Source organism: Limanda limanda, chromosome 1 (genome assembly GCF_963576545.1).
Source record: "Limanda limanda chromosome 1, fLimLim1.1, whole genome shotgun sequence".
In the NCBI taxonomy this organism is placed as follows: Eukaryota; Metazoa; Chordata; class Actinopteri; order Pleuronectiformes; family Pleuronectidae; genus Limanda; species Limanda limanda.
The window spans coordinates 39,248,790-39,263,922 of NC_083636.1; the positions used below are offsets into that span (position 1 = coordinate 39,248,790).

Here is a 15,133-nt window from a genome sequence, read left to right on the forward strand (position 1 = left end):
CAGAAATAATGAAATGTTTCCTCCATTTCCCTGGAAAATTCTCTTCCTACACGGATGTTTTTTCGCATTTTCGATCTTAAACATTTTAATGATTTAACAGTCAGTTCAAATAAAATTAATTCACAGCAATTCGGACCAGTAATAATGTAAGTCACTGCAGCAATGTCAACCGTTCTCTGGTTCTGGCTTCTTCCGGCGAGGATTTAATGTTTTCTTTTGTCAAAATGAAAACGGGTTCAGACTTTTGAGCGTCTTGGGGGGTGGGCCATGCAGGCTGGAGGCTTTTATTTCTGTTGGGCTCCTGAGGGTTGTGTCCAGTTGTGATGAGATCTCTCATGAGGGATGTGAAAACCACACCCTGGGCTAACAAGCATGCTAACAGTAGGCAATGCTAACTAGCTTGCTCCCCCGACCTGCCAACAACACCTCTAATGCGATATAATATATTTAATACCTCTTTAAACAGAGATCTAAACATATAAGAATCATTATGCATGTTTTACTTTTTTTTTTATAACCAAACAAAGCTGGCCTAATGAAACCTCAGTGTTTGATATAACATGCCATGACGATGTTTGGGAATAACCCACCTTCCAAAAGATATTCATTTATTTGGTGTTTTAACTCTGGTGGCGGAGATGGGTGTCTAACATCTGACCGACATCTTTCACAAGTGTTCTATTGGGTAGAGATCTGGTGACTGTAAAGGCCGTAGTGCATGGTTCACATCATGTTCCTACTCATCAAACCATTCAGTGACTCAGCCTCTGTGGATGGGAGAGTTGTCGCTCTAGGAGAGACCCCAACAGTATATTAAAGCGCCAGTTTCCTGATGGGTTAGACCTCCCCTGCTGTGCGCTCACATCAAATTCTGCAGACTTTCTGCTGATTTTTTACGAGGGGGCCGGAGGCTCTCACTTGGACATTTGCGTTTGCGCGTCTGTTGAGGTTCTCACGTGAGGAAGAATTGCTCTTCTCCTTTTTCCTCCTGTCAACGACAATTTTTTACCCTATTTACCGACGTCTTTTCCATCGATCTAAATGCTCCTAATGTTATCGTAATCACTAAGAGCTGCATCGTACCACCTACATTAACTTCAGCCGGCCTCTCTTGGTACTTTTGGAATTGCCTCCTCATCTACATAAAACCTCTTACTTACAGTTGAAATACTCTTTGATTTCTCTGACTTATCCTTCATCCCAGCCCACTTAAACCAAGTGTTCGACTTCTCCAACCGCCTTTTAGAATGTGATGCTTTGATTGAGATGTCATTTAAGTAAGACCTTGTGGGTGGTAAGTGCTGCCCTCTCTGAAGCTTCTCTCCCTTGTTTCTGACTAACATGACCTTATAATGATAATAATACCCTTCATTTTGCTTCCATTTAATGTTTATGCAATTTCCTTCTACGTGGATGAATTCAGTCACAGTCCTGATGTGATTATAGCTACTAACACAATTATTTCGCCTGTAACCTTAGAGAATGAACATTGCTCTCTTAAAATACTTTTTGTGACTTGCCAGATATTGACACTATTTCCCTAAAATTCTAATAGAAAATGTAATCTGGCGGCTATTAGTTGTTCTTCTCACCAATTTAGTTGATCTAGAAGACCTGGTTGCAACCAGGTTGTGTTATGAGGATCTGTAACTGTTGAGTTGTTTATCTAAAACATTTTGATGAATTGTTGCACCTGAGTCAGATTTGATAATTGATGGTGAAATACTATGTTTTTTGCAGCCGCAGTTTATTCATCTACCCTCCTGTGCCCACCTGTTAACCTGGGTGTCATCAGTCACTTCAATATTCACGTTTCCATTAGCCCTCTGACCTACAGCACACCTCTGTTATAGTCCATATAAGTGAGGGGAAACAAGTCTTCTGACTTTTCCGAACTCAACAATGCCCAACCTGACTTGTCCTCATTCTGCCACACTGGCAGCCCTCTGCTCCTGTTATTCCTCTGGCCTTTGACACACCAGGAGGAACAGGACCCTTTGTAGATCAACCTTTATTTCCTGCCCCAGTTTCCACAGCCGCCCCCCCCTCGATCGGTCCAGCCCAAAAGACTTTGTAGTAGTGCAGAGGTGCTCTTTGACAAGGGAAGCTGAAAGGCCTGGACATGGAGAGGAGTGCTTGGCACCACCTGCTCTTTGAACCTGCCGCCGCCTCAAAGTGCTGTGGCTGGTCAGATGTAGGCAGGGGGTCTAAAGGGAACCTGGTCCACAAAGAGACTCCTCCTCATCGAGAGCACCTCCAACCCCGTCTGACCCCTTTCAACTCCCCCAGGTAGGGGGTCTGATAGGGAATATCTGATACCATCTCAAAGCTGTGGAAAATCATAACTTTCCAGTAGGGTCATGTGACATCACCAAACTCTCATATCCTGGGATAGGTAATTTCATAACCAGTTAATGACGCACATCACGACGTAGCACGTTTTATGTAAATGTTACTGTGTAAATCAGGTCCATGTCTTAACAGATGTTGATTTCCAACAGCAGCTGTTAATCTCCTTCCATCCCCATAACTTTATTTTCTCTTGTTATGTGTTTCTTGCACTCCACTGCACTTACTTACTAAAGTTTTGTGGTTTTTGAGTCTTCGGCTGGGAACGGTTTGCAATATAACTTGCAATGTATGGTTTTCTGGTCCGTGTCAGACTATTTATACCAAACCACGTTTGTGAGACAGATATCGCCCTGGTAGGTGCGAGCTCCTTGTTTTGGCTGATTGGAGTCGTCCTCTCGTGGCAAATTCCCTTCCTGAATCCATGTGGTGTGGAAGAACTCAAAGCATCGGCCAAACTGACACCACAGCCATACTTTCCAATGTGGCAATAAATTTAGTTTCAACTAATTAATAAATGTATTTGTAAGTTTATATATTCTACATTAATAAACACCTAATATTTCCATGTAAGTGTGTACAACAACATTTCTGAAAAGTAAACATTTTTATCAATTGTTTATATAAATCAATAAATAATATTTATTGTTCAACAGATAGTAAGGAATTATGACAAGTGATATTATATTCAGAGTATGAATGTCAGCACCTTTCCTCGTAAACTGCGAAATACAGGACAGATGTCGACCTCTAGCACACATCCCCTGGTCAGATGCAACCGTTTGGATAGTTGAGTCGTTGGTATCGTTTGAATAGTGAAGGGAGCAGAAGATGATACAAACACATCTGGGTAACTGGCAGACTTGATGTCTAGTGAAACATGTCAGTTTCGGCACACTGGACCCTGGCAGCATTCGGATGCTTGAGCAGACACTTAACACATAACTGCCCAAGTGTGAATTAAAAGTGATAACACACTGTTATCACAGAATGCTGCTGTTATGTTCCTTTCAAGCCTGTGCAACCGTACAATCTCAGTCTGATTTATGAGATAATTTAATCATATTTAACACATTTCTATTGCCACCGTAAATTTGAAATCAGGGTCAGAACATTCATCAAACATACATGAAGATAACAAATTTTGCTATTTAAATAGCCACAATCAATAAACAATACATTCATAGATTTTTTTACAGGAATCCTTCTGAAAGAGGTAGAAGTGAGATTATAAATAAACTCTTTAAAGGGGCCTTCTGCTGATTTTACTCCGATGCCATTTTACTCATCATTGTCAGAACTTGGTGAAGACGTATTTGAAAGTAGCCAAACAGAAAATGTATCTCTCAAGCTTTGGCTGTATAGTTCGAGAGATGTTTGCATTTCCCAGGCAACAAAGGTCTAAAGAATTGTTTCTGAGAAAGTTTTACTTTTCTAGTAGAAATGCAACAGGCCAGTGGTTTTGACTTTCTATCAAAGAAAGAGATATTATACAGATTAAATTTAGCATAAGTGATATCATCTTTACCTTAGCTGTCAAAATACTCCAACTGTGAGTCACAGTGTCTATTGGACATAAGACTGGGTCTTTAACTTGGTGCCCCTGAAACAGCTCCCCCCTTGATCTTACACTATAATATTAATCCTAGTAACATTGTTATAAAATGGTTTCACAATGATGACAATAATATAATTTATTGCAATACTTTCTGGGACAAAATATAGTCCAACAAATTGTAATACTTAATATTTTTAAGAATGCACTGAGTTAGAGGTTTCCTTGTTCATTTTACAGCTTGAGTTCACTGAGAACTTCTTTCATTTTCAGACAAAATTGGTATTGTACAATGAAATAACCTAAACTGATTCAATATTGGAATAAATCAAATGGAATCAAACCCAACCCTAGTTAAGAAATGACCAATGCATATGGGAACTTTGAGTGCACTTAAATGATATGCTGGTGCACCTAATTTAAAAAGTTAGTTGCACCGGTGGAAAAAGAGTTAATCTGGAGCCTTGCTACACAGTCGTAACACACACCTCCTTGGGCTGTTGGAAATTACAACAGTCGTGTTTCACTATTGTCTGACCTTTTATAGATGAACCAATCAATAGTGCTTTACAATAAAATAATCCCCTAAAGAAAGCCAGCAAATTATCCCATATATGAGCTGGAACCAGTAACATTTATTTTTTTGGGCATTCTAAAGATGAAATTACTTAATTGATTTGCCCGATTGGCCTAATTGCCGTTTTAGCTTTAAATCTGCTTTTTGAAAATCCCCTGGTTTAAGGGGGACTTATTTGACTGTTTCTGTAAATGCAAGCCTTAAGATATTTGACTGGCTGCAGGCTGAAGACATAAAAAAAAGACAGTAATACATTCCTGGTATACCTTTCTCTTACTGGGAGTAATGAATATAAGACAGTTGTGTTTTCATACTTAATGGGTCGCTGCCCAGGGCAACACATGTATCCCATTGGAGTACTTTTCTCTTGTACTTGTACCTCTTTAAATCTACTTGATTGTGAATTAGGTGAATGGCCCAAGACTGACCCAGGACTGTCAGTTAGGTTGGGGTATTAGGGCAGCATCCATTTCCCCTACAGTTGTTTTCAACTTTAAAAAATCTTAATTTCTTTAACTGATCATGTTTGAGTGGTTACTGACTACACACTCAGTAAATGTGTCCTTAAAGAGTTGTATAAGGCTCAAACAGGGCTTTATTTATATCATATTTAATAGAACAATTACAACCACTGCTCCAATCTCCACAGAGCACCTTAGAGAGTCGTGGCATGTCTCTCAACTGTTTTTCCCGTTTGAGACCCATGGCATTTTAAAAGCAATTTGACCCCCGCCTGGCAGTGCCACTTAATCTCAGTAGACTTGTCTGTAGCTGAAAATGTCCTCTCTAAGCCCCAGAGGCACAGCTCCAGCCACTCAGGCTAGCTGCAATCACAGGCTACTGGCTGGGGCAATTACAAAAACATCCTGGAACTCTGGCTCAATTTTCATTTTATCTATCCAAATGTCAGCCTTTTGCTTATTAGCTATCATCACGCCGCTGCCAATCACAGTCGAAAGAGATGAGAGCGCTCCTCTGTAGCCACACCCTGATATGCCTGCCTCCCACTGAGTCCGTCTTAGATTCTCTCTTGTCTTTTTTGTTCCCTTTGATTAGCCTTCATTTATCTTTCCAAGTCAGCACAGCTTAGTCTCATTATTATAATTTTTTTGTTCCCGTCAATTTGATGCTGGGGAGACAAAGGGTTATTAGCCTTTTTATACTGAATCTGTACAATGAGATAAACCTGCATTGGTTTGGGGATTCACAACCATCAAGTCCGAAGTCAATATTAAATCCACTTAGTGAATCTGAATCCTTTTGAAATCATTCTTGAATTTATATCTGGTTTAGGTTTCAAAATCTGCAAATGCCTTAAGGTAACTAGAATGGCACAATTGGACCAGTTGCACCAGATGCACACATGCGTAAATATCAGTCGCTGAAATATGCCTTATTTTTCATTATTATTATTATTTTATCAAGACCATGAATTACTCCCTAGGAAATGGGTGAAAATGTAAATCCCCTATCTCTGGATCCATCCCTTTGTCTGGATCTGAACCATAATTGAATGGGTTCTTTCTTGGCCCATGTCCCATCCGGCCACCAGGTTTGGTGAAAGTCAACCAACAAACAGACAAAAGGACAGCTGCAACAACATACCCTCGGTCTTGGATGAAGAAAGAATTTAAACTTGAGGATCTCTATCCCCTTCTGCTGGCAAAAATAGTTTTGAGCGCCGTATAGTGAAAACCTTAAAATAAGCTAAGCAGCGTAAATCTTCAAATGTTGATTGCTAAATTATATTTTTTCCAAGTCATGTCCTCAAGTCATTTCTCCAAACTCTGATGCACAGACTCGGAGAAAGCTGGAAATTGGATCAATGACCATTAGCTACCGGTGATGTAATTAGCTGCCGGCTGTGTCTTTTGGAAAACACTCAAATGAGAGGCCTGCTAATCTAACCAGAAGGTCCTCGCACATCTTTATTTGCTAACAAAGAGAGAGTCTGCAGAGATAAAGAGAGCTAATGGAATCTGGAGCTTAACTCCTCTGCTCGGCATCCTCCACTAACCTGAAGGTCGGTGGTTCGATCCCTGCCACCACTAGTCTCCATTCCAATGTGTCCTTGGGCAAGGTACTAAACCCCCGAATCAACAGGGGTTTGTGCCAACAGTGTATGATTACTGTGTATAAGAGAAAGCAGTGCATACAAAGGGCTGTGCGAATCTGTGTGTGAATTGGTGAATGTAACTTGTACTCTAAATAGCAATGAGTGGTCAATAAGACTGGAAAAGTGAGATATAAATACAGACAATTAACCATTAAACCCACTGGAGACCAACTCTAGAACTAGATTTTTTTACATTTCCCTGCAATTATCAGTATTGCATATTTATTGGACTCTTCATCTCATCTTAGATCTGGACCTTAGCATTAACCAAACCCGATTTTATGACCATGGCATTTGATTTAATGTTGTTTCAATGCCATTTGTAACACACTCCTGGTTAAACAGTGATGTAAAATAGGTAATGGGCAGAGTGAGCTTTGTCATGTATGAACTGGTCAAGTGTCAAAACCATAGACTGTATTTACACATTTCAGCTTTGCAGCAGTGGTTAAGTATATATTAAATGTATATATACTTGGTGACGAGTTTGGCCATTGCTGGTTGACTATATGCCACAAAATTGGCTTGGTAGATCAGCAACATTGTTGATATCATTTTTGTAATTTGTAAATTATAGAAGTCCTTACTTATTTTGTTCCAATGCAGTTAAGTGTATGCCGGTAAAACCCTCAGCTTCCATGAAACTCAAAAATGGTCTTAGCTGCCGACGAAAGTGATCAGTCATGCTTCTGTCTGTTCTTCCCTCCTCTCGCAGGGAGGTGGTACATCCGGGAGGGCTGGCTGAAAATGGTTCCTCCGAAAGGCAAGGAGGCTAAGCCCAAGATGTTCTTCCTGTTCTCCGACATGCTGCTGCAGGCCAAACGCTGCAGTCCCCTGGATCCCACCAATGGAGACAAGTTCACCGGCCAGCACATGTTCCCCCTGAAGGCCTGCTCTGTGGAGAAGGTGTTTGGACACACCAAGAGCAAAGGAGGCCTGCTCAGCGTGAGTATCAGCCACATAGACCCATAGCGGACTTACTGTACCTGTGTGGCCCATGTGACATAAGAGGAATCAGGGAGTGTCTGGGATATCTTAGAATATTCTATTAAGGTTGTTCATCTGGCAGAATGCAGGCTGAGAAACAACATTAACAAACCAGGAAGGGGAAAATAATGGAGTGTTGACTCATTTATGAACAGAAGCTGAAATATGATAGTAGAGAAAAGAATAATACATAAGGAAAACAGCAGGAAGTGAATGATTACATTCCTCCTTTCCATACATATACTGTAAGAAACATTCTCATCGACATTTTTCAACCCCCCCAAAGCACTTTCCTAATTTAAAATTGATGAAGCGATTTACCACAATGTGGTTTAATTCTTTATGTTGCATTGATGTCCCAGTTTAAGTCCCTGCGCATTTTATAGTCTTGTTAAATTTAGTAAACAACCATTTATCAATTGGTTGAATTGTTATGCTTTCTTAATGTTATATGTTCACAGCACAGTTGTCTGTGCTTTTCGATGAGGGGGGTTCCGATGTAGGACGTTTTGAAATATGAGGCCTGGTAACATGAGGCAGATTTGTAAAATGTAAATAAGATTGCTCTTCTTGCAACGTTTTGCTCTTAAACATGTTGTTTGAAATGTTTAAAAATCCTCATCACAGTGCACGTTCTTGTGAGGGTATGGTACACAGCCAATCACCAGCATCATTAGATCGTGGTCTAAGCACTATCCGTGCTTAACGGCTCTCTGACGTTGATTCAATTCAATTTTGGAAGAGGCAGTTTTTAAAACCAGTGTTTAAACAATTTCAAATACATTTTATTTTATTTGTATAGCCATCATCATCATGTTTCTATTATTTGCAGAGATGTCTTTTGTTGACCTTATACTTTGATCAATCGAGTTTAGCTCGAAATACAAGTAATAATCCAAAAAAGTTAGTGCATTGTCCACACAAAACAATACCCTTCTTAGCACACAGGGTAATATAATGCTGTTGAGTCAAATTTTGAAGTCATTGACTATCACTGGGTGACAGTTATATTATAGGTCATTTACAAACAAGATCTTAGTGTGTAACAGAACTACTGTAGAGAGAGCCATAGGCTGATACAGGCTCTGTGATGTCCTGGGGAACTAACTGTAGAAAAGTTGAAAGGGAAAAAGAGAAAAGTGTTTGTCGGGCAGCAGGTGGGGAGACATCTGTTCGTTGGTTTGAGTATACACATGAGTGAGTCCTTAGCAGAGGCATTATTTAATTTCCTCCTTTGATGAATGCTGCTTTGATTTGTCTTACTTATGGCCTTGATGGCTCCTGTTGTATAATCTGCCAAACGAAGGTTTCCTGAATGTTTTTCCAGTTTCCCTGAATGAAATGTCATTTAGTTCCGCTTGTCAGAGGAGACCTGCGGTTACCTCGCCTCCTTTCTCCCTAATCCCTTCAAACCCTTGTCTATGGCGCCCCAAAAGTTAAACTTTTTTTTTTTTTTTTTTTTTCTTTTACTGCGTCTTTCCTCTCAGTCTGATCCGTCTTCCAGGTCTCGGTGCAGCTGCTGGCTGACAAATTGTGTCTAAATGATGTAGTTGCTGTCGTGAAACATTCAAAGGGAACGAGTCGCGCGTCATTGAGCAAGTAACCAAAGCGTTTATGCAGCAAGTGTTTAGTGCCAATGCCGCGCGGTATCAATATTCATTTCAGCTGATGCGCCCTTGCTCAAAGAGCTCTTTATGTTGTGTTTCTAATGTGCCTCCCCGTGATGCACAGCGGCTACGGAGAGGTTGGGTTCCTCCTCTGTCTGCTCACACAGCTGGCTCACACACTTTGCGACTTAATAAAACCAGACAGAAAATTGAGCACTTATAATTAGCAGAAAATTTAATTATTGATAAAAAAATATCTGGACACTTAATAATTGTTCAGGCGGCAGTAAGAACTTTAAAACCTTGCCGTGCTTATGGACTCAGATATAGCGAGTCAGTGGAGTCCAGGGTTTTTGCGAATGTGTAGTTTATATATTTTCGGATGATGTGCAGCACAAAACACAGATGAGAGGGTGGATGCAGGTAATAGTAGTTCAGTGTTTAAGACTCCGGCGTGTCCTGCATGTGTGATGGTCTCATCAGCTCAGTCTGCCTGGCTTCATCTTTAAAAGGCAGTGGGAATTAGAAGCATCCTTCAAGTGACGAATGAAAAGGATACTGATGGGGAGATTAGTCGGAGCTGTATTATTTGGGGTGATGGTGTGTGTGTGCGTGTGTGTGTGTGTGTGTGCAGTGATGGCTGCCAGCTGCAACAGAATCTCTCAGCTGCTGGATCAGATTAGGCTGCAGATCCATCTCTTCCGGCCCCTCCAGTAAATACATCTTCCTCAAGCCTGTCGCTGCTCTCTCCGCCGGCCGCGCTGCACATTATCTAATGGCAGAAATGGCATTTCATTAGCCTCTTATCCCGCCGAGGCCCAGATGCATACTCAATAGCATTACATGTAATTTCTCATAAGGACACATTATTGATCCTGGGCCCCTACCTAAGCTCAAAGAAAAGGGCTGTCAGCACTCCAGGGCCCTCGTCATCCAGGGCCATGAAGAATTAATGCCAAATTAAATTTGACAGCTGTAAATGCCATGGCAATCTATATGCAAAGTTTAGGGGGAAAAAAATGCTTTTATTAAAATTCCTGTTATTTTTGCTCTCTCTCTGGTTGCATGTTAGCGGAGAGCTGGCTTTTACATGTGCCTCGGCCCGTTTCGCTCTCTTTCTGTCTTCTCTTCCCTTTTGTCTACCTCGACCTTCCTTCTCCTCTCCCTCTCTCTCTCCCTCTCTGTCTGCAGTCTTCCTCCTGCTAATATTCCCCCGCTACTTGAATATTTTCCCACATCCCTGACAGATTCTCTTTGATGTATAAATAATCAAGCTAAATTATGTGCAGCGATGAGGCTCCATGCTCTGCCGTTCTTATTATACAAAGTAATTTCTACCTAAGAGGGTCAGATTTCCTGACAAATCCCTAATTACTGCATTCCAATAGAAGTGGAATGCATTTGTGCATAAATCAGCTGCCGTCCCCCAAGTAGCGAGTGCCTAATATCATGCGCCACTCAAAATCGGGCCCCATTCACTGAACTCTGTAATTAGATAATACTTTTGATGATGGTACATTTGAAATCTTAATCTATTTAATGCATAATGAGAAACACTCCCCTCCCTCTGTGTTAAAACATCATTATGTTTGATGAGCTATATGCTTCTCTGTTCGGGCCTAAAGTTCTGTCTAAATACACATGGAAATGATCAATACCTTATGCCGCCCGCTCTCCTCCGCCGCCGGTCGCCCGCGTGGAGGCTGGAGGCACAGGTAAATCGGAGAGGCCATTTAAATGTGGTGAAGGGCTAATTTTGATCCCCTGTAATAGCTTTCCCAGTGTAATTACGCTGCTCTAAAAGCCCCTTTTGTTTGGGCCCAGACGTCTCCCATTGGCTTGTTTGACAAGTACAATCACAGTCTGGCTTTAACAACGTGCGCCAGAGAGTTGATAATTACTGTTGACTCAAAGGAAGAGGACGCTGACAAGCCGGCAGGACGTCGGAGAACACATTTCTGTCCAGCCGATTATAGTTTCCCACTAAATGTGACCTGACTGCATCAGATTCTGTCCCCGCTGTTTACCTCTCCGTCTTCCCACCTTCACATTTCACAGTTTTAGGGCTGATGGATGCCTGCGAGGAGCAGCCGTAGGTTTTGCTGGGATGATGAGGTGACAGAGTGGGAAGAATTTTGCTTAATGTGGCCTACCCTCTACTGTATTTATAGTGTTACTGCAGTTTCAGCCTGTGACGACTGACAGAGGGTGAGGCTTCTAAAATACAACACAAAGCAGATAAATAGACAATGTTTACGGTTCCTGTGCCTCTTTAAATACCTCAAATTATGAAACTGTCCTGAGTTACATTTCCTCGCACTACAATCTTACTGTTCTCATGTTTAGTTTGCTGTGCTGCTCCTGGCATTGTGTATCACAACACACATTCACACAATCATCCTAACTCCTCTACCTCTACCTCGTCTTCCTCCAGTTAACCTTCCCCAAAGCCAAACTCCTGCTGATGTCCACCAACCAGGAGGATCTGAATGACTGGTACCAAAGCCTGAGCTCAGCAATCAGGTATGCACACACACACACACACACACACACACACACACACACACACACACACACACACACACACACACACACACACACACTCCTTATTGATCCTATACTCTTATCGGTTCTTATTGGCTCAATCTAAGCGAATATAAACTCTACCTTCCGTAGTTAAAAGTGGTTATACACTAATGAAAACATAAATTCTTAATTCTGTTTAAGTCAATAGATCCATTCCATATAGCTGCTTTCAGACTTGCGCTGGATTCCGCAGTTCCTCCGTACTTTCTCTGGAGGAGGGCGATGACGCTTCTAGCATGTGACGGACTTAAAAATGAAAAAAACAAAAAGACACTCCTTGTTCAAAAACAATGTCACAAAAGTAGAAGACATCGACAAAGACGTCAGGAGAGTTTGCGGTGATAAGAGCTGATGGCGGTGTCGGGGTGCTGTAAACAAAATCACGTGATTTACGCAGCAGAGTTAATAGGTCACTTCCTGTTTCTGTCTGCTGCACCTGGCTGCTCCACCTCCCGCCTGAATACTGTGGAGGATTTGTTGACGATGTGAACGCATCTGTGTTCAGAACCTCCCGCTGTGCTGTGCATGTGTGAAAGGCAAACTGCGGGGAAACTCCCCAGCCGATTCTCCGGATTTTACCCAGAGGTCATGTCTGAAAAATGGCTCATAATTTATCTTAAGTGAAAAACTAAACACAGGACTTTTCACTGCACCAAATCCACTCCAGCTCTGAATGATGCGAAACCCAAAGAGAAGCTTTCTGAACGACACTTCTGACGATTTCCGATTGAATCTGTGAACGCACACATAACGATCAGCAGTTTAACAGTTACTTTTAAACATCAAGCCATGTTTGTATAAATGAGTTAACTCCTGGTGTTTGGGCTCCAGGCTGCTCGCATACATTACCCTGTTTTACACTAATTACTTAGGCTGCCTCGCCATAGTCTCATTGGTCCCACTCCCACCACAGTTTCATAATGATCTAACAAAATGTTTTACACCTCTCATAAAAACATGAAGGATCTACATGCGTGTTCTCAGGGCTGCCACAATAATACAAAATAACATATCTGAGGAACCGACTGATGAACTATTAGAGAGGCAGTTGAAAACTGGTCTTAAACAATCCACACTTTTAAATGTGGCTCAGAGAGAGAGATAGTGTGATCTATATTTTGTGCTGGTAACACTGAAAAAACATCCTAGACAAATGTCTTAATTAAAAAAAAAGAGTTGGTGAGATAAAACCTACAAGATAACTTCTATTGAGCAATAATAAACATGGAAACCTATTTTCTTAATTTCTGCGGTACAGAGAGCGGTACAGATAACGTCAGAGCTTATCAGCACCACAGTCTTTAATAATTTAGCCCCGGGCTCTGTTTAATGCCAGGTTTCAGTAACTGTCAAAGACCGATCCATGGTCATAAGACACCAGACAGGTCCTCAACCCACGCAGCCCCACCTGAGAACAGCTTATGCATTTCTAAATGTAAACTCTTCTCCTTCAGTTAGCCCTTTCATCCTTTGGTTCTTTAAATGTAACGCAGCACAAAGCAACATCATGTATAGTGTATTGTTTGGATTGTGCAGAGAGTGAGGCTCATTTTGAATTAAGAATTAAAACCCATCAATGTTATGTCTGCACCATTCCATCGAATGTATCTATTGGAGATGTCTATTGCGTCACATACATTAAAGTCAGCACAGAGACAGTGTTTGGTGTCTCTTCTTTCAAAAACACACGTTACAGATTTATTTTCATTAAATAATTTCCTAAAATATGGAATATTTAAAAAAGCCTACATGCCCTCAAAATAATTATGGCACAAACAATACATATTATAAATGATTTTCATTACAATATTCATAATTTGTAGCTTCATATTTTGTGTTACCTGAAACAAGGAGGTCATGTTTTCTTCTGTGTTTTTCTTTCTAATAACACAGAGGTTCAAACAGAGCAAATCGCTTCTGTTGTTGTCTCTTGCTACAGTTTGTATGATCCTCTGTGTGTATGTCTGCTAACACAGAGGACGTCAGTTGAGTTGGTGGTCTACCAATGTTCCCAGGGCCACATTCGTATTCTCACTGCTAAAAGAATGTAGACACACGTGACCCGGACCACCTCCGAATGTGGCCAGGCGTGATTGGACCGCTGTCCGATCTGAGTACGCTCACACCTGAGCTCAGAGATGTCCACAGGGTTTAAGCTGCTGTGAGCTCAGTTAATGTGTAGTTTAGATTTTCTAAACAAGTATGGTGCATGGTGTATATTCATTGTTTTGCATTTTAGGAAAGTGTCCAACTTAGATGTGTTGTCTCATGATCTGATGAGAAGCATGTAGCTAATGAGGTATTAGCAGAAATATGAATATCTGTGAGTGCCGAGTGTTTCCACTCTCACAATGACTCTTAATAAAACTTCCACACACACTGAAGCCGGACCTCAGGCCTGTCTGTCTCTCAGCATTGATCAGCCAGACCTCAGTAACTCCACTCCCTGCCCGCCTGGCCCCCACCTCCCCCGAGCACGGTCCGAGTCAGCCTGGCTACGTGGAAGGGTCCAGCTCTGCTCAGGTCTCCCCCCCTCACCACGACCTCTGTGTGCCCAGCCAGGCTTATTAGTTTATCACTCTGTCAGAGCGGGAGAGCGCGAGGAGGCTGTCAGAGAGCTCAGACGCCGCCGCCGCAGCAGCAGATGGGGGCCGAGGCTGCAGGCTGATGGCTCTAAACTCCAGGGAGTGTAATTAGCCGTGATGGAGGACCGAGGAGGGGACAGGCTGAGAGGACCAGGGATCAGCAGCACTCACACCACTGGGGAGAAGTGCAGGGCGGAGGGGTGTGAGTGTGTGTGTCTACACGCAGCTGAATTATTGATTTAACTAAGACTACACACACTCTCTGGACTGACATCTCTGAATCTATTGGATGTTGCTCTCAGTGATTATCAAACATTTATTATTTTTGTGTGGTTGGGTCATATTAGACTGGTGGGCAAGGTTTTGTTATTTCTTAAGTCGAAACATCTACTTTACACACACACATTCTTCCCTTTAGCTCCTTATTGAATTTCTTTTCTTTGTTACCTTTTGTTCAACAAAAATCGCACTAATACCTCGTATCCACACACAGACACACACATCTTCTAGCCAGGGGACTTAATTAGTGTGTAGATCAATGCTCAGTGACACTAAGTGAATGGTGGGGCAGGATGAGGCCTGACCACCAGGGATGTAATGAAGGCTAAAGACAGTTTAACTCTGACTTACTTCTCATCTTCACAAGGTGGAGAGGGTCTTCAGGCCGACCTCGAAAAGATAAATTCATAATCGTGTAGCAGGTCACGATTTCCTTATTATCATTTATTAACTCTTTGCTGAACTGAGGGGTTTGTAGACAGAGAAGACTTA

The 15,133-nt window shown here is 41.7% G+C and overlaps 1 protein-coding gene across 1 annotated transcript in view; it reads left to right on the forward strand.

Moving 5' to 3' along the window:
- Nucleotides 1-15,133, forward strand: part of arhgef39 (Rho guanine nucleotide exchange factor (GEF) 39) — a 50,599-nt gene that overhangs the window by 32,533 nt on the left and 2,933 nt on the right. Inside the window, exons 8-9 of the mRNA XM_061075663.1 lie at nt 7,313-7,542; nt 11,626-11,714. Of these exons, the coding sequence (XP_060931646.1) occupies nt 7,313-7,542; nt 11,626-11,714 (319 nt within the window). The remainder of the gene's footprint in view (nt 1-7,312; nt 7,543-11,625; nt 11,715-15,133) is intronic.